At 60.8% G+C, this 23,506-nt stretch overlaps 1 protein-coding gene across 8 annotated transcripts in view; it reads left to right on the top strand.

Annotated features, from left to right (window-relative positions):
* The window catches only part of LOC101557906 (contactin-4), a 584,043-nt gene that overhangs the window by 482,706 nt on the left and 77,831 nt on the right, over window positions 1–23,506 (top strand). For all 8 annotated transcript variants that reach the window (XM_055136085.1, XM_055136079.1, XM_055136080.1 and 5 more), the window contains 3 exons: window positions 17,779–17,976; window positions 18,574–18,676; window positions 21,779–21,963. In XM_055136085.1, coding sequence (XP_054992060.1) covers window positions 17,779–17,976; window positions 18,574–18,676; window positions 21,779–21,963 — 486 coding nt within the window. The remainder of the gene's footprint in view (window positions 1–17,778; window positions 17,977–18,573; window positions 18,677–21,778; window positions 21,964–23,506) is intronic.

Genomic DNA, 23,506 nt, shown 5'->3' on the forward strand with positions numbered 1-23,506 from the left:
TTGTCTCGGGACATGTAACATGATGTACTGGCAACATGTACATATACATAAGAAGCCTGTTACTGTATTCCGAAGAATCTCAAAGAGGTGTCTTGTGTACTTGTGTATACACGCACACAGTGAGAGAGAGAGAGAGAGAGAGAGAGAGAGAGAGAGAGAGAGAAGGGGGTGGCTATCTCTTCTCTCCCTGAAATAGGAGCAGCATTTCCCACCAATGCCTCGGAAGGAGGTCAGACACATCCCTTGGTGTGGAAATAGGGAAACGGGGCTTAGCTCTTCACATGGGGGAGAGTAGCTGGGGATGGAAAGTTCCAGCTTGGTTCCTCGGCATCTGACCACATCTGTCTTGAACCAGAGAGTTGGAAAGGGAACATGACTATTAAATTGCTTCCAAACATATCCGAGAGGGGTTCCCTCCTGCCCCCCAAACCTGGAGGGCGTTTGAAGGAGTAAAGAAATGTATCTGTTTGGTATTGGAGACCCTGAGACCCGGATAAAATCACAGCCCATGTTAATAAAAGACATCAAGGAAAGATCGACCCCAGTAGTGAGCAGTGATTAAAAGGCGCGTGTGCGTGAGGAGGCCTTCAGTGCGGGCAGTGGAAAGACAAACTCAAGTACACGTCAGAAGAAAAGATGCCTTTGCAACATGCACCGAGACGGACAGAAAGGTCTTTGTTGTGCCACGTCCCAGCCCCCAAAGCCAGGCTGAGTAAGAATGGACATGCCTACAGGGAGCTGTCCGTGGTCCTGCCCTGGCTCGTGGGGCGGGGGTCCTGTCCGGGTCCTGCCTTGGCTAGCGGGCGGTGTGTGGAGCTGTCCGTGGTGCTGCTATGGTACTGCCCGTGGTCCTGCCCTGGCTAGCGGGCGGTGTGTGGAGCTGTCCGTGGTGCTGTCTGTGGTACTGTCCGTGGTCCTGCCCTGGCTAGCGGGCGGTACGTGGAGCTGTCCGTGGTACTGTCCGTGGTCCTGCCCTGGCTAGTGGGTGGTGGCGTGCACTGTCTGTGGTGCTGTCCGTGGTACCGCTGGCTAATGGAGAAATGACCGTGGCTTTGACCTTGGCTGGAGCAGCACGGTTCTGGGAGACCAGGTGCTGTCTGCGGACCTTCTCCAGGTTAGAGGATTTGGCTAGGATGCCTAAAGGTTGGACCCAACTCTGACAGACATTAAAATTGTGATAAAAGGGGCTGGAGCGATAGCACAGCGGGTAGGGCGTTTGCCTTGCACGCAGCCGACCCGGGTTTGATTCCCAGCATCCCATATGGTCCCCTGAGCACCTCCAGGGAGTGATTCCTGAGTGCAGAGCCAGGAGTAACCACTGTGCACCGCCAGGTGTGACCCAAAAAGCAAAAACAAAACAAAACAAAACAAAAAACTTGTGATAAAAAATGGTAAAAAAGAAAGACCTATTTTTTAAAGCTAAAGAAAAGCGTGTTGTTCAGAGTACTTCATAAACAGAAAATTTGGGAGTAAATACCCAATCTACATATCACCTTACAAAGGTACTAGTTGTGTGGGATATTATTTTATTAATAACAAAGCATGCTCGACCAGTCCCATCGTCACTTCATACTTTGAACAACAGGCATATTGCAATTTTTGTTTGTTTGGGGTCATACCTACTGGTGTTCAGGGCTTACTTCTGTCTCTGTGCTCAAGGCTCATTTTTGGTCGGTATGAGGGACATTATAGGGTGCCGATTTGAACCCCAGTCAGCCACATGCAAGGGAAGTACCCTACCCACTATACTATCTTTCCAGCCCTACTTTCCACTCTTTTGAGAGGAAACCAATAATTATTATGAAATTCTTTATTTTAATAATTACAGGAAATATATCTCGACAGGTATAAAAATCTAGGATATGTATCTGCCAAGTTGCTAGAGACAGTTAAATCAAATAAATTGTAATCTATTCAACCCAAGGCCAAAGAAAAGATGTGCAAGGCAGCAGGAATTTTAAAATACATGTCGAAGATGACAGATATGGAAGGATATAGTTTGTGACAGGAAATAGAGAGATGTAACTTCCATATGAGACATGAGCATCAGATTTAGTTAAAAATCTGTGTGATCTAACAGAAGATGAAGGCATCAGTTTTTCAGTAATATCTATTCTAACAGAATAATGTCTTAAAAGAAAGGAAAGGACAGAAGAATTATTAGTTTGGAACCATGAATTTTGTGCAAAACATTAATTTGGGGGTCTTTATTATTCAATAGCACAGACTGCAATGAAGATATCATATACATCATTTTAAAGACCATAACACATAGGGTCAAAATTTGTAATGCTCAAAAATGGAATTAGAAAACAAAGTTACTAAGGCCCTCTTGTTGTTTGATTTGACAAACTGAGCAAATATAAATAGAAGTACAGAAATATAAATAATTTTAAAATAAAGCAATAATTTTTCAATTGTCTATAATATTTAGTTTAACTGTTTATTAAACCATGAGAATTATGTGCAACCAGTTGAAACTCAATGAGTCAGGCCTTATTTTCTTCCATAACCTATTTTCTGCCATAAGGAGTTAAACAAGAAATTAGCTCCATACAAAAACAATAAATGCATTTTTAAAAAATCAAGTCATGTAAATTTTGGGTGCATTTTCAAGTACCTACTGGGCCATAGCAGAAATCAAAACTATAATTACAGAAAGAGATTTCAGGAATGGAAGAAGCAAGAATAAATCTGTCTACGCTTACGAGATGTATGACAAGTGTCCTCTGGAGAAACTAATAACCTTGATTCATTAATAGGTAAGAGATAAATCTGGAAATCAAAATAAATAAGCTGAGCATTCACCTCATGAAGTTAAAATCAACATGAGACAAACCTAAGGGAAATTGAAGATGAAAAAGTTCAAAATCAGTGAATTAGAAAATAGAAACGACACACAAGAGCCACAGGAGAGGTTTTTGAGAAAAAGGCAAAATCACTAACACTTTCCTCTCCAACCTCATCGGGAGCAAACAAGAGAAATACAAATACACAGAATCCGAAATTAAAAATAACCTAGTGTTTTGCATGTACAATTCAGAACTGGAGGAGAAACCTAAGCACAACTCTGGAAGCGTGTAAAAAAACGGGAAGAAACAGTCAACTGAAGAAGCAGTCAACATAAACCTGCACCAAAACCTATCGAAAACCAGACCAGATTGACAATTGTGCGAGGAATTGAAAGTTGCCTGGAATTACTTTCTCTGAGTGCTCTAAAGCTATAAATTTTATAAAGGCATTTTTTCTGACTTTTAAGATAATTCTCCTTCCAAATAATTTGTGGCACAGCCATGGCAGGAAGAAAAGTGACAGCTCCATCTTAAGAAGTGAATAAATATTCCTGACAGAGAGCAGAAGGGGGGCCCTTTGGCCTGTGGGGTCACCCCCACCCTGTGGCCAACAGGACCGATGGCTTTTCTTCCTTCTGCCGACTCCTTCTGTAGAGCAGCCGGAGCCTTTCCACTCCCAGGAGAAACCCCGCAACACGCCTAAGTCAGTAGACCTTCTCCTACACAGAAGCAGCCGTTTTGAGAAGTGAATCGGAGCGGGAGCCACAGCACAGCAGGCCGGGTGCTTGCCTTGCACGTGGCCGACCTGGACTCAGTTCCCAGCACCCCATTATGCCCCCCAACCCCCGCCAGGGGTGATGCCTGAGTGCAGAGCCAGGAGTGAGCCTGAACACCTCTGGGTGTAGCCCCCCAACAGAGCCCTCCAGCATCAGTCACACCCCCCACGAGAGGGTCTGCTCCCTCCACAGCGGGGCCAGAGCCACCGTCCAGCAGGGAGGGCTCTTGCCTTGCACGTAGTCAACCCCCGCCCCCGTCCCTGGCATCACGTATAGTCCCTGAGCCCCACCAGGAGTAATTCCGAGTACAGAGCCAGGAGTAAGCCCTGAGCACTGCCAGATGTGCCCGCTCCCCACAAAAAAGCAAGAAAACAAACAAGAAGAGTATCAAATGGTGGGGGCAGCTTGAAATGCATGAGAGGACCCCCGAATCAGTGACCTTCCCTGAAGCCCCTCCCCCGTTCCAGGCGTGTAGAGCAGAATGTTTCCCCAAGGCCCGGGAGCACCAGCAGGGAGGAGCCCTCACGCCTGCAGAACGGGAGCAGCTCCCAGCAGCTGGGCCGTGAGGCCCAGGAGACCCCCACCCCCCCTCAGCACTGTCTGTGTCGTGGCCGTGTGCGGAACGTTCCGGTACGCAGAGCTCTAAGCCCCGAGTCGGCTGTGGATTTAGTGGTCTCCGAGATTGCTCCCAGCTCGGAATTGATTTGTCCTCCGCCGGCAATTTTCTCTGCCTCCCGAAGAGCTTCCCTTCCTGCATCCTTCGGGGAAGGTGTTTGCATGACACATAAGAGTTTCTGGGGTGTGACGCTGCGTGCCCGGGTCCCCTGCAAACCATCCCGCTGTGTTATGACTTTTCCCTGCAAATCACTTCGGGTATTCTGGTGAAAATAACCGTCCGTGCTCCCCTGTCTGGAAAGATGGTTATCGCCGGAGGAGCCTGGACTGGCAGTAATCCGCTTTGCTCCTGCCCGGAGCTCCTCTCTCTCCGGGGCAGCGGCCCCGCCGCCTTAGCGGGGGGGCGTGCACTGGTGTGCGTGCAATCTGCACTCGCGACGCTCCACTGCGCTGACTTTCTGCGGGAACCATGAGTCGGGCAGAGGCTCCCCCGGGCACTGCCGTCTTGTTCGCACTGCTGGCAGGGGAATGCATTATGCTAAGAGGACGGGTTCATTTTCAGGTTAGAAAACTTTAAATCCAGTTGGCAGCGCTTCTGTGTTCATTTCCATACGTATCTCAACTGGAGAGAGGTGATGTTTGCCCTGGAAATTAGCCGGTGGAGTGGGCCGGGGCGGGCAGTGAGGCTGTGTCAGGACAGGGCCCTGACACAAAACAAACCCACACCGCCCCGCCCCCTTCCCCTTGGCCTCCCGTTTCAACTCTCCAAACCGCAGGGCCCCAACAGCCATCTTCTATTTATTTACTTTTTTTTTTTTTTTTACTGGAGCCATAGCGCAGCAGGGAGGGCGTTTGCTTTGCACAGGTTCGATTCCTCCGTCCCTCTCAGAGAGCGCAGCAAGCACCGAGAGTATCCCGCCCACACGGCAGAGCCTGGCAAGCTCCCCGTGGCGTATTCGATATGCCAAAAACAGTAACAACAAGTCTCACCATGGAGATGTTACTGGTGCCCCTCGAGCAAATTGATGAGCAACGGGAAGACAGTGACAGTGATTTGGTTTTTCGGCCACACGCAGTGGTGCCAGAGCTACTCCTGGCTCTGGGGTCTCTCATGGCGGGACTCAGGGGGCCAGACAGGGGACCCGGGGTCAGTCCTGGACAGGCAAGTGCCCTGCCCGCTGCATTCCTGCTCTGGCCGCCAGCAAGAACCGTTACAAATGCCAGAAGCTCCTGGTTTCCCCCACGGTCGCGGCGTTGTGGGGGGCTCACAGACTGTGCCCAGCCCGGCCGGGCCTCACGTGGGCCCACGGCCGGGCACTTGGCGGTAGCCTGGACAGGACTCCTCTGCCTGTTTTCTGACCCGGAGCACCTCGTGTCCCCAGGTGTGACCCTCGGGGGCGAGGGGCGTCAGTCCTTCAGACTCGAGCCCAGATGCTCCCTTTCAGCCCGCCGGAACCATGGCGAGGAGCGTGCACAGACGGGGCTGCAGAGCCATGCCGGCATGAGGCACCTGTGTGCTCACAGCTGACCCGGGCTCTGTCCAGGCGCCACGTGTGGCCCCCCTGAGCACTGCCCAGAGTCAGGCCCTGAGTGCCAGGAGTGCCCCCTCCGCGGGGTCAGGAGTAAACCCTGACGCGCCCACTGCTTGCGCCGGCCCAACTCCCACCCCGCCCACACCAGGCCGACCGGGAAGGGCTTTACCCATCCTCCAACCCGTAGCCTGACGTGCTCCCTTGAGCTCGGGGACGAGGCTCAGGGGTCACCCCGGCCCCGCAGTGTGAGGGCCTCACCCGAAGCCTGGAGCACGAGGGGACACAGCCTGTGGCTCGTCCCCGGAGCCACAACCCGAGTGTGTGTCCAGCACCTCCTCTGCAGGGACCCTCTGTCCCCTCTAGGGACACCCTTCCCCGGAGCTCCCAGCCCTCCTGGTCCCGCGGGGGCTTCTGGAAACAGCCAGGGGTTGATTAGGAGTCAGTTTGCAGGGCCGGAGCAATAGCACAGCAGGGAGGGCGTTTGCCTTGCCCGCGGCCGACCTGGGTTCAATTCCCAGCATCCCATATGGTGCCCCGAGCACCACCAGGAGTGATTCCTGAGTGCAGAGCCAGGAGTAACCCCTGGGCATCGCTGGGTGTGACCCAAAAAGAAGAAGAAATAGTCAGTTTTCTTCCCTCCACGGTGGGAGTGAGAAGACGAGAGTCCTACACCAGCTCTGGGCAAACCTGAGTCTGTTCCCGCGCAGCCCCGAGCTGGCTGGGCTGTCGGGACAGGGCCAGGCCTGCGCGTTCCTGAGGTATCCGACGTTCCTCCAGCTCCCAGTGACACCGACAGTCCCTGCTGACCACTGACCACCCTCCCCGCCCCCGCAGCTCTGCTGGCTGCACTCCTGCCACCCCAACCCTTAAGGGGACGTGGACACAGGGACCCTCGAGAGCCCTGCCTTCCCGAGTCCTGCCCGCCAGGCCCTTGGCGTTAGTCATGGAGCCTTTGCTGCCCGAGGGCTGGTGCTGTGCCCACATTAGGGGCCCCGGACATTGAGAATCCGGAGAGGTCCGGCCACACCGCAGCAGGAAGCGTTGGGCGGGGGGGCTCGTGCTCGTGGAGCCCCGGGCGAGGACGTGCGATGCCCCCCCCACCCCCGTGATGGGCTGACCCACACGCGCCCATCCCGGTGGGCAGCCTGTCCCTAACCGCCCTGCGGGAGGGCCCAGTTGGTCGGGGAACATCCTTTCTGCCCGTGAGACCCCCAGAGTGATGGGCGTCATGAGACCGCTTTTCAGTCCCTGTGGGGAAAGAATGATGCGGAGTCTGTCCGGGTTTCCCTTCCGTGCCTGGTCATTGGCTTGCCCGTCTGTTCGCTGGTTTGCCATCCGAGTGAAAACCCAGGGGCTGGGGGGAAATCCTGAGAACTCACCGGAATTTTTGTGGGTTTTCTGTTTGGGCCCAAATCTGAAAGCCCAGAATAGACCTGGTGGCGAGGGATTGGCACATGAATACTGAGGCTCACCCGCTGCTGCACAGCGCCCCCTGCAGGACAGACGCGGCACTGCCGGCAGAGCGGCTCCCCGCCCCCCTCCCCCATCCCCTCACCCCCCCCCCTCCGTGGTCCCACAGCGAAGGCTGGGGGAGGCGCCTCCCACTCGGCAGGCTGGGGTCCGGCTCTCTGCTGACCCACGCAGCACCGGTGGGGGCCCTGCCCGATCAGGACAGCCACCAGGAGGGCCCGCGAGCCTGTCCACGTGGGCTCCTCCCCACAGGCTGGACCAGGGCCGGGGGCCCACCCAGGCGGAGAGGTGGCCGCACGCCCACCCGTGGCCCCGGGGACGATCTCTGCCAGGCCTCCCCGCCACCCCTCCTTCCTCTTAGGAACACGGCCAGCCCCGAGGGGTGAGGACTCGACCTCCCAGCCCTGCCCCCGGCTCCAGGGGTCACTTCTGGGTGGTGGGGGGGAGCGGGGAGGTGCCGGGACTCACCAGGGCCGGCGGCACTCAGGCAGGTGCCTCAGCCCGGCCCTGTCTCGGCCCCGAGTGTCCCAACCGCCGCTGGAACTGGCAGAGCGAGAGGCGGCTGGGTGGACAGACCCGGGTGCGAGGGGGGGCGGTTCTGTGCGTCTGTGGCTGCTGTGCACACGGTGAGGGGCGACGCTTCCTCCCCTCCTGCGTGCACTGAAGGGACCCTCGCCCTCCCCCCAAGCCTCCCTCCCTCTGTGGGCTGTGAACCGAGGCGCGGGGCTCACCAGGGCAGCGGGGGTGACGGAAGCCACAGTCTCTCTCTCTGCCCGTTTCCCGTGTCACCCACGACGGTGACGCAGGAATGTGCCCACTCAGGAGACCCCCCTCTCATGTCTGCGTCAGGGCAGCGGGGTTAGAGGTCGCTTCAGGCGGGGGTCTGCCCCGTGCAGCGTGGCGCAGTGGCAGGGGGTGCCCAGCGTCAGAGGCCGTGCCCGCCCGCCCGTCAGCACTCGACTATCTCACCTTCGGGCAACGTGGCCCTCGCTTCCCAGACCTCTCCTGCCCGCTCTGGGCCCCTGCGTGTTGACGCCCCCTGCTGGGCGCTTGCTGCGACAGGGTCCCACCGGGTGGGGGCTGGGCTCTCCGAGTGTGGGCAGAAACGCCGTCGCCGAGCCCTCCCCCTCCCAGCCCTACGGCATTCACGGGAATTTTGTTTCGCTCCGTGACTGCGTCTATACTGCACCCCGCCACGGCAGCGTCCACGGAGGGTGGGTCCGAGGACAGGCCCTGATCCTCCCTGGGGAAAGGAGCTGGTCACAGGCAGGACGGTCAGTCAGGGCTGACCTGGTCCCCCTGAAGCACGGCGGAAAGCCCTTTAGCGTCGGGGGCGGCAGCAGGAAAGGGGCACCGAGTGCCAGGCCTGGCGCGCCCCAGGGCACTGCCACGGGGACCCCGGCCCTGCAGCGTCCCAGTGCCCACCGTGCCACGCCCACCTCAGCATCCGGCCCCTGGGCAAAGGGACCGAGGGAAACTGTGCCGCCTTCTGCTCTCCTGCTCTGGAGGGTCGGGGGTCTGCATCCCACAAGGCGCGAGGAGAGGCGGGGAGGCGGTCCTGACCCGCACCGCAGGCTCCCCCCGTGCTCCCGCAGCACCGGCCGCACGGAGCTACTGCATCGTCCCTGGCGCTGGCCAGGGTGACCCTGGAGCGACTCAGCTCGCCAGTGACCTCCCGAGCACTTGTGCTGGCCGGTCCCAGCGGGCACCTCTCGGCCTGTCGGCGGCTGCCCCGGCAGGTGGCGTCTCGGGTTCCGGCTTCACTGCTGCCCACGTCTCTGCCCTGCTGGACCCCCCCACCATCCCCCCTGCCATGGAGCTGGCTCTGCCCCGCCCCCTTCACCTGGCTTGGCCCGGGCGCCCGGCACCGCCACTCTGCCAAGGCGACACGCGGCCTCGGCGCCCCTTCCTCCCCAGCCCCCCTGTGCCCGCGGCTCTCCCCGTGCCGCCCTCCTCGGGACTCAGAGACCGTCCAGTTCACAGTGAGCCTCCAGGGGACCCCGCGGGACAGACCCCATGAGCAGGCAGCCAGCGCGACAGAAAGGGGGACGCTGGGGGCCGGGGGTGGCCACCGTTTGGGGGCCACGGGGCCTAAGCGGGCTCCACCCTCGGTCTCTCAGCCCTTCTCCCGCCGTGCCCGGGATAAGCAGCAGAAGCAGGGCCGAGTGAGCTTGGTCACGAGACGGTGACGCAGTGCGGTGGGCTCCGAGCAGAGAGGGCAGGGGCAGGGGCAGGGGCAGGGGCAGGGGCAGGGCCGCCCTCCGGGACCACCAAGAACACCTCCGCTTCGCAAGCAGCCGACCGTTCTGTTAGTCATGATGGTGGGTGCAGAGACCAGCGCTAACGATCAACGGCATGAAATATTCAGGCAGACGTTCGCACTCGCTCCTCGAGCTGCCCTCGGCCGGCTGCCCCACGAGCCCCTCGCCCCGCACTCACGGGTGGGCTCCGAGCAGCGCCAGGGCAGGGCCGGGGCGTGGGTGGCGGGAGAGCAGCCTGGAGCCCTGGCGGTGCCGGGCGCGAGTCTGGCGGGACCCAACGTCCCTTCACGTCCTGACACGCTTCATCCTCGCCAGCCTCCTCGCCCTCAAGCCTCGGGCCTGCCGACTCCGCTGCCTCCGAACCCAGGACGCGGGACCCTGGGAAGCCGGGCGGGCATCGTCTGGACTCTGGCATTGCGCCTGTCGGGGCGGGAGAGAGAAGGCAGGGGTGCCCGAGAGACTGGCTCTCAGCCGAGAGTGACCCGTGGCCCTGGCTCCCGTGATGGTCACTGAACTGCTGGGCTCGGTCACAAGGTCAGTGGCAGACTGACCTCCAGCTCAGCAGCCTGTAAAGAAGTTTCTGGAAGGTGAAGGAAACTCGAGCCCTTAACAAAGCCAGTGCGTGGAGGGCCTGACCTCGTCCAGGGGTCAGTAACCAGTGTCCACTTTGGGGTCTGAGCCGGGCAGGAATCTGAGCTGAGCGAGTCGGCACGTCAGGAGTGAGGCTAATGCAGCCACAGGCCTGTGCCGCCCTATGGCTGGGCAGGTGCAGACACACAGAGCAGTGACCAACACACAATGCACACACACACACACACACACACAGATCACTGAACAACACATGTGCGTGCTCGCACACACACACACAGAGCAGTGACCAACACACAATGCACACACACACACACAGATCACTGAACAACACACGTGCGTGCTCGCACACGCACAGAGCAGTGACCAACACACAATGCACACACATGCAGCGTGACCACACATATAGAGAGCAGTGACCAATGCATAACACACACACACACACACACACACACAGAACAGTGACCAACACGAAATGCACGCACACCCACAACAGTGACCAACACACACATCTGCACAAACATGTCGGTGACTGATGCACACACACACACACACACACACACACACACACAGACACGCACACACGGAGCAGTGACCAACACAACACACACAGTGAACAGCACACGCATCCATGCACTGAACAGTGAATACACACACACACACACACACACACACACACGTTCCCTGTGCGGGAGTGGGGCGGAGCCAGGGGCCCCGGGGGCCGGCCAGCCACAGCCACTGTGCTCCCGGGGCCTTCCCAGCAGGCCACGGGGCTTCTGGGACACTGGCCACGCTTCTGCCCTGAGCTTGGGCCTCAGGACCCGCTGGCCCAGCCCAGCAGGAAGCCCGGGCAGAGGCCCCACCCCTGCCGCAGCTTCAGGCCCAGCCGGGGGGGAATGAGCGTCGGCGGGGCTGGAGGTTCCCCCCTTTGCCGCAGGGCCACTGTCATCCCCAGGGCTTGGCTGGACCCGCACTGGGACCCCACACACACCGCGTCTGCCCTAGGCTGCCCCCCCACCCCCGGCCTCTCGTTCCCATCCCTGTCCTGAAGGAGCCGGGTGTCCCAAGCCCCCGACTCCCGCTGTGGGTCACATAGGAGCGAAGACCCTGACGGGGCCCCTAGAGAAACCCGCGTGTGGACGGAGGCTGGGAATTCGAATCATCCTTCCCTTCTTGCCAGAGACAGACTTTCCCCCCTTCCCTGGGGGGACTTTCCGCCCAAGAACGTGCATGATCATTAGTGTTTACGGTTGCCATGGCGACCAGAAAGGCCGGCTTGGCGCGGAGAAGGCATGAGGAGCTGAGCCTGTCAATTATTGAACATCTCTCCACCCGCTTGCCGATTTAAAGTGACAGTCCGAGCTGGACCCCCGGGGTGGGGAGAGACACTGAGTCCGAGCTGGACCCCCGGGGTGGGGAGAGACACTGAGTCCTGAGGCCCTGCCGCCCTGATCGTGGAGATGCCGACCCTCGTTTCCTCCTCAGAAGAAGGCGTTCTCTGGGGCGCCCGCGCGGCCCCGCGTGTGTCCCCGGGCTGTCCTTCTGTCCGCCTTGGATGTGGCCGCACCCCCACACACACACCCCGGAGCCCTTTGCACACGTTTCCTTCATCACTCTTCACGGCCACATGCTGAGCTGAGCAAACTCCTGTCCATTTCTCAGCGGGGCCGGGCCAGAGACTCCCTCCGCCGGGGCCAGCCTCCCGCCCCTGGCATCCGCGAGGACAGCCCGACACACGTGCCCCTGGGGCCCCCTGCCCCGTGTCCCTGTGGCTGCTCCTGACTGTCCCCCCAGCCTGGGCCCTCCCCGAGGCCGCCCCAGTGAGGCCTCCCTGGCCGTTGGTGGGCCTGACCTGCAGCCCCACCCACTGCTCCCACAGCTCCTGACTCGACGGGCTCCCAGGGGAGGGTCCCCCCCCCCCCCCGCCCTGCCCGTGGGAACATTGAGGCTTCGAGACCCTGAGCGACTTGGCCAGCATGTCAGGCCGGCGGGAGCCCCACGGAGCAGGGACAGGGAGTGGGGCTGGGGGGAAGACCCCTTGCCAGACGCCAGCTGGGCTGGGGTGGGCCGCCTCGGCGTGCATCCCTGCTCTGGCTCGGACCCTGCCTGCAGCCCGGGGGCCTGGAAGCTTCTCTGGGCCCAGACCGAGCATGCACCGTGCCGACCCCCGCCTGCCCGCAGCCCCCACCTCTAGAAAGACAGGCGCCATTTGTTTTCAGACTGGTGGGGTTTTTTTATTTATTTTATTGAATCACTATGAAAAAAATACAAAGCTTTCAGGTTTAAGTCTCAGTCATATAATGATCAGCCCCCCATCCCTTCACCAGTGCACATGTTCCCCCACCAAGACCCCAATATACCCCCCTCCCACACACACACCCCCACCCGAGTGGCCAATGATCTTCACTTTATTCTCTCTATACTTTGAATACACTCAGTATTTCAATAGAGAACTCACTATTATTGTTTGGAATTTTACCCCAACAATCGGGCCTGCTGAAAAGGCATCATCTAATAATTTCTTGTCATTGCTGAGAATGAAGACTCTATGAGCTCGCGCGGCCGCGATAGTGGCCACGCGGTTTTGGGTTTCTGATATTTTAGCTCAGCTCACAGTCTGGATGCATTTCTGTAAGAAGCCGCTCTGGGTGCCAAAATGGGTTAGAAGACCTCTCGGATCATAGTCTTTAGGAGCAGAGGGTCCATTTTGCGCTCGACAGCTCCAGATCTTATCTGGGCCCAGATTGGAGTTTAATTGTGGTAACACTCGGTGACAGGGACTGTGTGTTTTGGGGTGCAGATGACCCCCCCACCAGCAAGGCCCCAGGACCCTCCCTCCGTGGCCCGCTGGGCGCCTGCCTGGTCCCCCTGCGTTCCGAGGAGAGACTCTGGGCCGGCTCCCCTGGCTGTCCTCTTGCTTCCTTGCCCTGCCCGCCACCCTCAGAATTGGTCTCTTTCTTTGCCACATGCAGCCTGGACCCTCCAGTCCAGTCCAACTGAAGCAGATGACAGGTGGTCCTCACCCTGAGCGCCCGGGGGTCCTTTGCAGACCCAGCAGGTTCTTGACCCGCGCTGGCCGTCTTGGGGTACGTGGGTTGTCTCTGGTTTTGCCCGCTGGACACGGCACAGCAGGTAACATAGGTGTGCAGGAAACTGCCTGGATTCACGTTGTTCTTTTCTTGGGATCCCCAAGTTGCTAGATCAGATGGAGATCTATTTTAAAATTTTTCTTAAATCTCCATACTGTTTTCCAAAGAAGCTGGACCAATTTACAGGGAATATATTAATTTTAAGTTATGATTTTCCTCCATCTCATTCGCATAAGTGGTGAGCACTGTATAAGTGGTCGGGAGCTTTTCTTTTTCCTGGACTAGCTTTGCGACTCTTCGTCTCAGTTCCCTTTTTTCTCTCTTTCCCTCACTTTCCTTTTCTGGAAAGCTGGTCACACCCCGAGATGGAGCAGACGCCTAACACATGTGAGCGTCAGTTTTGCCCTCCTGATCAGTCATGGGGGCTGCTTTGGGCACCCTGCCCCGTGTGCCCCGCCCCGTGTGCCCCGCCCCGTGTGCCCTGCCCCGTGTGCCCTGCCCCTGCACGTCCCTTGGCAGGGCCGGGGGCGGCCGGCCGCACCCTCAGAGCCTCCTCTGGGGCAGGCCCTGGGTCTCGGCAGGGCGTGGAGCGGCCCCGGCTGCTTCCAGCGCTCAGAGCACGGCGGGGAAGGTGCCAGCTCTGAGACTTGCCGCAGCGTGAAGACTGGAACCCAGGGCTCCAGCCTGCTCTCCCCTGACTGTTTCCCCTGTAGCACAGGGCTTCTGAGACTCAGAGGAGGCGGCGTGTGTGTGTGTGTGTGTGCATCTGCATGATTGCCTATGGGCATGTTTGCATGCATGATGTACATGTGTCTATGTGTGGGTGTGGTAGGTGCATGTGTACACATTGGTGTGTATTAACGTGCCTGTTTTGTGTGATTATACGTGAGTATATTCATGATTCATGTATTACGTTGTTGTGTGTGCAGACCCGTGTGTGTGTGTGTGTGTGTGTGAAAGCTCTCATCTCAGCCTTGCTGATCCGTGTATTCTCAGCAAACAATGACCATGTGGGCCCCACTTTCTCACCTGTGGAATTAACGTGTTTGGTTTAGTGGCACACACACCCACACGCACACACCTGCACCATCAGGGAATCTGCGTGCGGGAGAAGCCGAGGCTGCCCCGTGTCCCCAACTGCGAGGGGGCGGGCACAGCAGCGCCCCGTGGGCCCGGGAGGGGCGGGAGGCTCCTCTTTCCCAGGCCACTTCAGACTTCCGGTCCCGGTCAGTGAGGCTGAAGGGTTGGACACAGGCTCTGTCCCGAGGGAAGTCTCGGGGATCGAGGAAGGTCTCAGGCCAGGCCTGACCCCTGGTACCACAGAGTCCAGGCCACTCGGCACCGCGGGGCCCAGCAGAACCACATCCTCGGGGGCTCGCCTGGACCTGCTGGCTCCCCCACGCCACCAAAGCCTCAGGTCACTCCGCTGACCTGTCCAGGCTGCTTGACTGTTGGCCGGGGGTGTCCCCCCAACCTCCTGGGGCCCCCACAAAGGAAAGCGCCCTGTGTCCCTGCGGACCCGGGACTTTCCCAGCCAGCCTGAGCGCTGGGCGTGCCCACACGTGTGTGTGTGTGTGTGTGTGTGTGTGTGTGTGTGTGTGTGTGTGTGTGTGTGTGTGCAGGGCGTGACGGGGTGGCGTCGGAGACTCGCGGTGGGACGGGCGCTGGACGCCTCCACGCTCTCACCGTGCTCAGCATTTTCCAGCCGCCTGACGCCGCCTACCCGGCGCTGCCTTCCCAGGCGCTGTTTACTCGCCGTCACAAACTGCCAATGGGACGGCAACTGTCTGTCACTTCCAGAGCAATTAGTGTGTGGAAACTTATCAAAAGAAATCTGTCAGGTTTGGAAAAGCGTAAATATTGCTGGAGTCCTGGGTGGGGGGGAGGCTGATTCCGGGGGTGCAGCCATGTTCCCACTGAATCCTGCTTCCCGCTCATAAAAATAGACTTCGGTTCTCGGGGGTGAGGTGGGGGGTGGAGGTGTCTGGTCTGTTACCCGGAAGAGTGAGACGGGCTGCGTCTGTGGGAGCGTGGCGTGCCTGCTCCCCCGGGAAAGGGTGCCGGGCCCGGGCCCCTGCCGCTCTGGGCCCCGTCCCCGTGTTTCCTTCCTCCCCGCTTCATATCACCCAGAGCAATGCATGTGTGTGTCCTGACGGGTTTGCCTCTGCCGGAGATGCCCTGACTGGGGGCCGTGGGCAGGAGCGGGCGGCTCTGAGCGCCAGAGCCCAGGGTGTCCGGCAGAACTTCCGGTTCCCTTTGCTCTTCGGGACCCGCCGTGCATGGGGGGGGGGGGCTCAGCCCCGTGCTCCCCACCTGCCTTGCTCCAGCCCTGGCCCCCGGGCGGGTGCGGGGTTTCGGTTCCCAGGGGTGTCGCAGCCTGAGCCAACAGTCTCTGCTGTTTGTGAGGGAGTTCACGCTCTCTCCCACGTGTGGGACGGCAGGTGCACGGACGGAGCTCACGGCACCTCTGCGTGTGCGCGGGCGTGCACGGAGCCGACAGACAGAGCTTTCCTGTCGCGGGGGCGACCCCTCTGGTAACCGCCACTCGGGGCTCCGCGGGAAGGAGAGGGTGTGTGAACTGCACCTCGGGCTGTTTGCAGCTTGGAGCATCAAGTCCCCGTGACTCGGTACTCAGGGGGCGCAGGGGGGCGTTGGTCCACCCACGGCGATGCGGAGCCTCCGGCCAGGGTCACCCGCGTGCACGGTGAGTGCCTTAACCCCGTCCTGCCCCTCCGGCCCTAATTTGGTGGCGTTTGGATAGCCCCGGGGGCCTGTTCATGGAGTGTGGCCCCAGTTTTGACAAAGAACTAACGCCCCGCTGCTGGCCGCGTGCCCGGGGTGCTGCCCAGCCCCCGTGCTGGCCGCGGCTCCCAGCCTGCATCTCCTTTCGAGATGGAGACGGTGCGTGTGTGTGTGCGTGTGCGAGCTCGCACAGGGGGAGCGTCGATCTTCCTGGCCGTCTTCAAACTTCCCCCGGACAAGGCGCGGAGCAGCCTCCTGCTCCTGGTCCTCAGGGCCAGGCAGCTCCGAGGGGCCGCGCCCGCCTCCCGCCCGAAGGGTCCAGGAGCCCCCGGCGGCCAGCTGCGGGGCTGGGTTCAGAGCTTCATGGCTTCGCTGCAGTTCCCCTTGGAGCCAGAGGGCTGGTGGCTCGGGGCCGGCCGAGTCCTCTCTGGCGTGTGAGAGGCCGTGACGAAGGCGGGTGACACTGGCCCAGGGCTCGCCTGGTGGCCGGGTGAGACGGGGGGACGCTGGGGATGGCTTGCTCTGCAGATCGGGGCTCTCCGCCCCATGGCAAGTGAGGAGCACCCCCCCCAGCCCTCCTCCACGGCCACGCCGCCTTCCCGGACCCCACGGGGCTGTTTCTGGAGGCGACAGCTGTGGGCCTGCCCGCCTGCTCGCACGTCCTCCTGACACCAGCATGGCGCGGCCACGGCGACGGGCACGGCGTAAACAGGATGATTAGCCCTTCTCCGCAGACGTGATTATATCCCTCGGTGACGCGTGTGCAGAGGCCGTAGCCGGGAGAATGGGAGCCCCCGGCCCCGCCTTTGTCTGGAAAGAGGGCAATGACAGAGGCGGGTTCCGGGGGCAGCTTTGCTGGCTGGGGTTAATGGCAAGGGGCCACAAGGCGGTCCCCACCACCGCAAGGCGGCTCTGGCCGCCCCCCCCCCCCTGCTGTCCTCCGGGAGGGAAGGGCTGAGGGACTGTCCCGTCCCCACGGGACCCCAGCTCAGAGCAGCGCCTCCAGATACCCGTTCCTGCTCCCACCCTCTGTGGCCCCCCGGGGCCCGCCAGGAGGCCTCTGGGGAGAGAGAGGGGCAGCCCGCAGCCGCACTGGCCCCTCGGAGCACGGGCTGCTGCAGGCGCTGCGTCTCCCCGACGCCAGCCTCGGCCCCCGCGGCCCTTCCCGAGCGTCCTTCTGAGGAGCAGCGCGAGCTTCCTGGGGAGAAGGGGAGGTACAGGCACGGGCCCGTCTCTGGCTCCCCGGGAGGGGACGGCGCTGGCCCATCTTTGGCTCCCCGGGAGGTGCTGGCACTGGCCCGTCTCTGGCTCTCCGGGAGGGGACGGCGCTGGCCCATCTTTGGCTCCCCGGGAGGTGCTGGCACTGGCCCGTCTCTGGCTCTCCGGGAGGGGACGGCGCTGGCCCGCCTCTGGCTCCCCGGGAGGTGCTGGCGCTGGCCTGTCTCTGGCTCCCCGGGAGGGGACGGCGCTGGCCCGCCTCTGGCTCCCCGGGAGGACGCGCCAAGACTCTGCCCTGTGCCCGGCGCTTCCCAGTCCGTTCTTTAAAGCACAGAGCGGACAGAGGGGGATGCGCTGGCCTGCCCGTGGCCGACCGGGCTCAAACGCCAGCACCCACGATGGCCCCTGGGCAGCGCCAGGGTGGCCCCGAGCCAAAGGAGTGGAACAAGACGGTTTATGCTTATGGTGCGCGTGTGGCCAGCAGCTGCTCTCGGACTCGTCGGCCGAGGCTCTGCGGGGAGGGCAGGGAGGCGGGGCGGGGAGGGCCGCCCTCATGTTCCCGCGTCTGAGAGAGGGAAACACCCAGACCCCAGGGCCCGGTCATCCCCCCACGCACGGGCGCCTTCGTGCCGCCGCGAGAGGCCGCGGGTGGCCCCTCGTGGGCGCCCGCCCTGACACGCTCCCTCTGCCCGCAGAGCTCAGCTACGCCTGGATCTTCAACGAGTACCCCTCCCCCCAGGACGGCCGCCGCTTCGTCTCCCAGGAGACCGGGAACCTGTACATTGCCAAGGTGGAGCGCTCGGACGTGGGCAACTACACCTGCGTGGTCACCAACACGGTGACGAACCACAAGGTCCTGGGGCCGCCCACGCCGCTCATCCTGAGGAACGACGGTGAGTTTCCCCGGGGCCTCCGTTCACACGGGCCGAGTGTGCACGTGCGGGGGTTTGCACAGGTCTGTGCCGGTGTGTGCTCGTGTGAGGGTGTGCACCTGTGTGAGTCTGAGCATGTGTGTGACTGTACGTGTGTGTGAGCTTGTGTGTGTGAGTGTGAGCGTGCATGTATGTGGATATGTGAGTGTGTGCACATGTGAGTGGATGTGTGAGTGTGCGAGTGGACAAATATCACTGTGTGTGAGTATGTGTGTGTGTGCGCAGGTGTGAGAGAATATGAGTGTTTGAATGTCAGTGTGTCTGTGAATGTGTGAGAATGTGAATGTGAGTGTATGAATATCAACGTGAGAGTGAGCGTGTGTGAGTGTGTGTGTGAATGTCAGTGTGTCTATGAATGTGTCAGTGTGAATGTGTGAGAGTGTGTGTGAGTGTGTAACTGTCAGTGTATATGAACATGTGTGAGTGTGTGAATATTAGTCTATGTGAACATGTGAGAGTGTGTGTGAGTGTGTAACTGTCAGTGTATATGAGTGTCCTGCAGTGTCGGCCTGGCGCAGGCCGCGCTCCCGGCCGCCCCCACAGCTCTGCTCCCCGCAGGTGCCATGGGCGAGTATGAGCCCAAGATCGAGGTGCAGCTGCCCGAGACCGTGGCCACGGCCCGAGGGAGCAGCGCCCGGCTGGAGTGCTTCGCGCTGGGCAAGTAAGTGTCCGCGGGCCCCGGGTGGCCGCCCCTCCCCGGCACTCCGCACCCCGCCCTGGGGCAGCCCCCGGCTCGGGAGGACGGGCGGGCTGGTCACTTCCGACAGAGTGGGCAACAGCAGCGGAGGTGTCCACTGGCCCGGCTCCAACCCCAGCACCGGGGTCAGTGCCCTCCCCTGCCCGGCTCGTCCGCCCCGACACTGTCTCCTCACAGACGCTCGGGGTGAGCTGCTGGGCGTGGGCGGCCGACTGCAGTGGCGGTTCAGACAGACGGACAGATGCCTGGCTGTGCCCCAGGGGCCCAGGGCCCAGCCTCGGCCCCTGCCCCGCCTGCGCCCCCTCCTCCAGCCTCTTCCTTCTCCTTCCACAGTCCGGAGTCAAGACCTCGCCCCCTCCCCCCTTTGAGACCGTCCGTTCCCGCATCACGTTATTCGTGACACCACACAAGCCAGGGAGGACCCCCGGAGTCCATCCCTGTCCTGATTCACTCTATTGGCACTCTCCGGTTTCGTCCTCGCTGCCACAAATTACACAGGGGTGTGTGTGCGTGCATGCATGTGTGTGTATGAGTGTGTTCCCGTATGTGTGTGTGCATGCATGTGTGTGTATGTGTGTGCATGCATGTATGTGTGCTGACACCCACCAAGGGGAAGATGTTTCTTGTTTCCCGCTGTATTTTCTGCCCTGACGGAAGGCCTTCTCCTTCCCCGGCCGTGCCCCCGTACACGGCAGTGGTGCCCCCGCCTCGTACAGGACGGCCCCGCCCTGGCCACCCTTGGTGTCCCCAAACTTCCCACATTGAGCCACTCGCGACAGAGCAGTCGGGTGCACGTGCACAGACACGCACGGTGATGCTGTGGAGCAGCGGGAGACAGTGAAGATGCCCCTGACCAGCGGCACTCTGGTCATACCCGTGACTGTGTTGGGGTCCGCAGCCCGGGGGCACGGGAGGCTCCGGGGAGCTCAGCGGGGCTGCTCGAGGGGCTGGGTCGACCCCCTTGGAGGGAGGAGGATGATGGCAGGGAATGAGCACTGGCTCCAGTCCTGCTGCCTGAGTAGCGGCATATGAAGGCCGGGTTGGCCTGCGGGCGCGTGCCAGGAGGGTTCGGTCCACACCGTGTCCACCCCCACTTCACACCGTGTCCACCACCACTTCACACTGTCCACACCCACTCCACACCGCGTCCACGCCCACTTCACACCCTTGTCCACAACCACTTCACACCATGTCCCCACCCACTTCACACCATGTCCACGCCCACTCCACACCGCATCCACACCCACTTCACACCGCGTCCACACCCACTTCACACCACGCCCACGCCCACTCCAAACCACGTCCACACCCACTTCACACGCATCCATGCCCACTTCACACCATGCCCACACCCACTTCACACCGCGCCCACACCCACTTCACACGCATCCTTGCCCACTTCACACCGTGTCCACGCCCACTTCACACCGCTTGTCCAGACCCACTTCACACTGCGTCCACGCCACTTCACACATGTCCCCACCCACTTCACACAGCGCCCACGCCCACTTCACACCGCTTGTCCACGCCCACTTCACACCGCTTGTCCAGACCCACTTCACACAGCGCCCATGCCCACTTCGGAGCAGAGCTGCCCGCTGAGCGCCCTGAGCGCCATCTCGGCAGGGGCGGGCAGGGACGCCGGAACGTGCCTCTGAGGGGCCTCTCGGTGCCGAGTGTCTGCTAATGAACTCAGACTCTCCTGAAGCAAGTGCGGCCGCGCCGATGGCTCTGATTTTTTAAATACCGTCTCCGGATTTCCAGGGAAGATTCGCGGGTCTTTAGTCTAATTGCTTCTCGGCGTGTGTGTGTTTGTGAAAAATAAATAAGAAAATAATTGTCCCCCCGCTGGGAAGCTGCGTCAGCTGCAGAGCTCCGGTCTCCGCAGCCCACGGGTGTTGGCGCCCGGCCACGCCTCCGTGTAAGCCTCCACGTGTCCAGCATCACCGACGGGGCGACCAGGCCCCCCGCTCCTTCCTCCCTTTGCCCCCTGTCTCAAGGACAGCTCCACAGACGCCTCTGAACGGACTCACGGCTGCGTTTCTTCGCGTTCGTTCCAGTGTCCCAGGATGCGGGAGGAGGGTGGAGGGTGGAGAAAGGCCGCAGTTCCCTCTGGTGGGCCCCAGGCGGGCGCTGGCTCAGGACTCAGGGAAGCAAAGTGCTCGGGCAAACAGAACATGCCTTCGACAGTCTGTCCGGGTCTGGAGCCAGAGACAGTAGGGGGGGCCTTGCCGTGCGCGCAGTGACCCAGGCTCAATCCCCAGCACCACACTGGTCCCCTGAGCAACACCAGGTGTGGCCCCAAAAGCAACAAAAATTGAATCTGCGATGCTCCTACACGTGCTGTAGATTGTCTGGTTGAAGAGCTGGTATCTGATTTTTTTTCCTTTCGGGGGACTCAGGCGGAGCCCAGAGGCGAGGAAGGCAGGACATGAATGAGGGGTGCACAGAGCTCCATTCTTTTTTAAGCTTTTTATTTATTTGGGGAGTGATAGCACAGTGCGTAGGGCATTTGCCTTGCATGCGGCCGACCCAGGTTCGATTCCTCTGCCCCTCTCGGAGAGCCCGGCAAGCTACCGAGAGTATCTCACCCGCACGGCAGAGCTTGGCAAGTTCCCCATGGCATATTCGATATGCCAAAAACAGTAACAACAAGTCTCACAATGGAGACGTTACTGGTGCCCACTTGAGCAAATCGATGAGCAACGGGATGACAGTGATACAGTGATTTTGGGTCATGCTCGGCAATGCACAGGGGTTACTCCTGGCTCTGCACTCAGGAATTACTCCTGGCAGTGCTCGGGGGACCCTATGGGATGCTGGGAATCGAACCTGGGTCGGCCGCATGCAAGGCAAATGCCCTCCCCGCTGTGCTATCGCCCCAGCCCCTCTTATCTGATTTTAAGAAATCCTGGTGCTGGTGTAGACTGGCTGGAACCACTCCGATCCGCCTGCGAGGGCCTCGGGCACGCCTGCCCATTGGCACCGAGAAGGAAACGCAGAGCCGAGGGCGTCCGGGCCTGCGTCTCGCTTCCTGCATACCCATAATCCTTCTCACGCCCCCAGCCCCGTGCCGTCCATCACGTGGAGAAGGGCGGACGGGAGACCCATCCCCAAGAAAGCCAGGAGACACAAGTCCAACGGGCTTCTGGAGATCCCCAACTTCCAGCAGGACGACGCAGGCGCGTACGAGTGTGTGGCTGAAAACTCCAGGGGGAAGAACATCGCGCGGGGCCAGCTGACGTTCTACGGTGAGTCTGTGGCTCCAGCTTATCCCGGGAGTGCCCTGGACCTCAGGGGGGATGAAATTTTAGGCTGGGGTGTGTGCCTCCGTGCTTTGAGGGCGGGGCGGGGAAGGAGGGTTCGAAACAGGACGTGTGAGGTCCTGGGTTGGCTTCTTCACTGCGTGTCTCTGGGTGGTTGTGGTGCAGACGGAGGGCCTGGAGCCGTAGCACGACGGGGAGGGCGTTTCCCTGCCCAGACCGACCCGGGTTCAATCCCTGGCATCCCGTACGGTCCCCCGAGCACCGCCAGGAGAAAGTCCTAAGTACAGAGCCAGGAGTAAGCCCTGAGTATCACCGGGTGTGACCCCAAAAGAAGAAATGAATTTGCGGAAGCAGAGAGAAAGGAATTAGGCCCACTTGTTTGAGGGCGGCACTGTGTCTTGAGACCTGTGAAGCAACTGTTTCCCCTCCCGCGGTCACACTGCAGACTTGCCACCGGGGCGGCTTTGCATGGCTGCTCCTCGAGTGGTTGTTCCGCCCAAGCCCTGTGCTTCTTCCTCTTCATCTGGATGCTGGGGTGGGGGGGGGGGGGTGTTAATCCCCGTAATTGCTCCGGTTTGCTGGCGGCTTGATGTGGAACCGCGAGCATTTCCGAGTGCACGCGGCCAAATTTAGCTCCTCTCGAGCTGAGTGTGACGCGTCGCTCTCACCCCAAAGACTCTCTCCGCGCAGCTGCTGCTCGGCCCTCGCTCACTCGCTCGCCCGGGCCCGGGTCCAACCGAGAGAGACGAGCACCGAGCGTGCGGCCTGAGTGGAGCCCGTTTTGGAAGCCGGCCCCTGCCCGTGGAACCCAGAACAGCCTTCAGCGGGCAGGGCTCTCGCGACAAGCGAGCACTGCCAGATTGAGCCAACGGGCTCCAGCCTTCTGGGGTGTGAAAATAAATAATCCAGATGGGACAGAGAGACAGCAGCGGGGAGACCTCGCAAGGAGCCGCTGCCCGGACACACGCTGCAGGACAGGCCTCCCGGCCCCCAGAGACGCTGCAGGACAGGCCTCCCGGCCCCCAGGGACGCTGCAGGACAGGCCTCCCGGCCCCCAGGGACGCTGCAGGACAGGCCTCCCGGCCCCCAGGGACGCTGCAGGACAGGCTTCCCGGCCCCTAGGGACGCTGCAGGACAGGCCTCCCGGCCCCAGGGACGCTGCAGGACAGGCCTCCCGGCCCCCAGGGACGCTGCAGGACAGGCCTCCCGGCCCCCAGGGACGCTGCAGGACAGGCTTCCCGGCCCCTAGGGACGCTGCAGGACAGGCCTCCCGGCCCTCAGGGACGCTGCAGGACAGGCCTACCGGCCCCCAGGGACGCTGCAGGACAGGCCTCCCGGCCCTCAGAGACGCTGCAGGACAGCAGGCGCTGGCCACACTGTCCTCTGCACGTGACCCCCCCAGGCAGGCTCAGCCTCCCGGGAGAGGGGTCTGCAGCCAAGTTGTCTGGTGGAAATGGATCCGCAGCCTTTGTTCGGGGGCCGGGAGACCCCTGCAGGGCCTCTGGCCGGGGCTCATGGAGGGGGTCCG

This window comes from Sorex araneus, chromosome 4, assembly GCF_027595985.1.
Source record: "Sorex araneus isolate mSorAra2 chromosome 4, mSorAra2.pri, whole genome shotgun sequence".
NCBI lineage: Eukaryota > Metazoa > Chordata > Mammalia > Eulipotyphla > Soricidae > Sorex > Sorex araneus.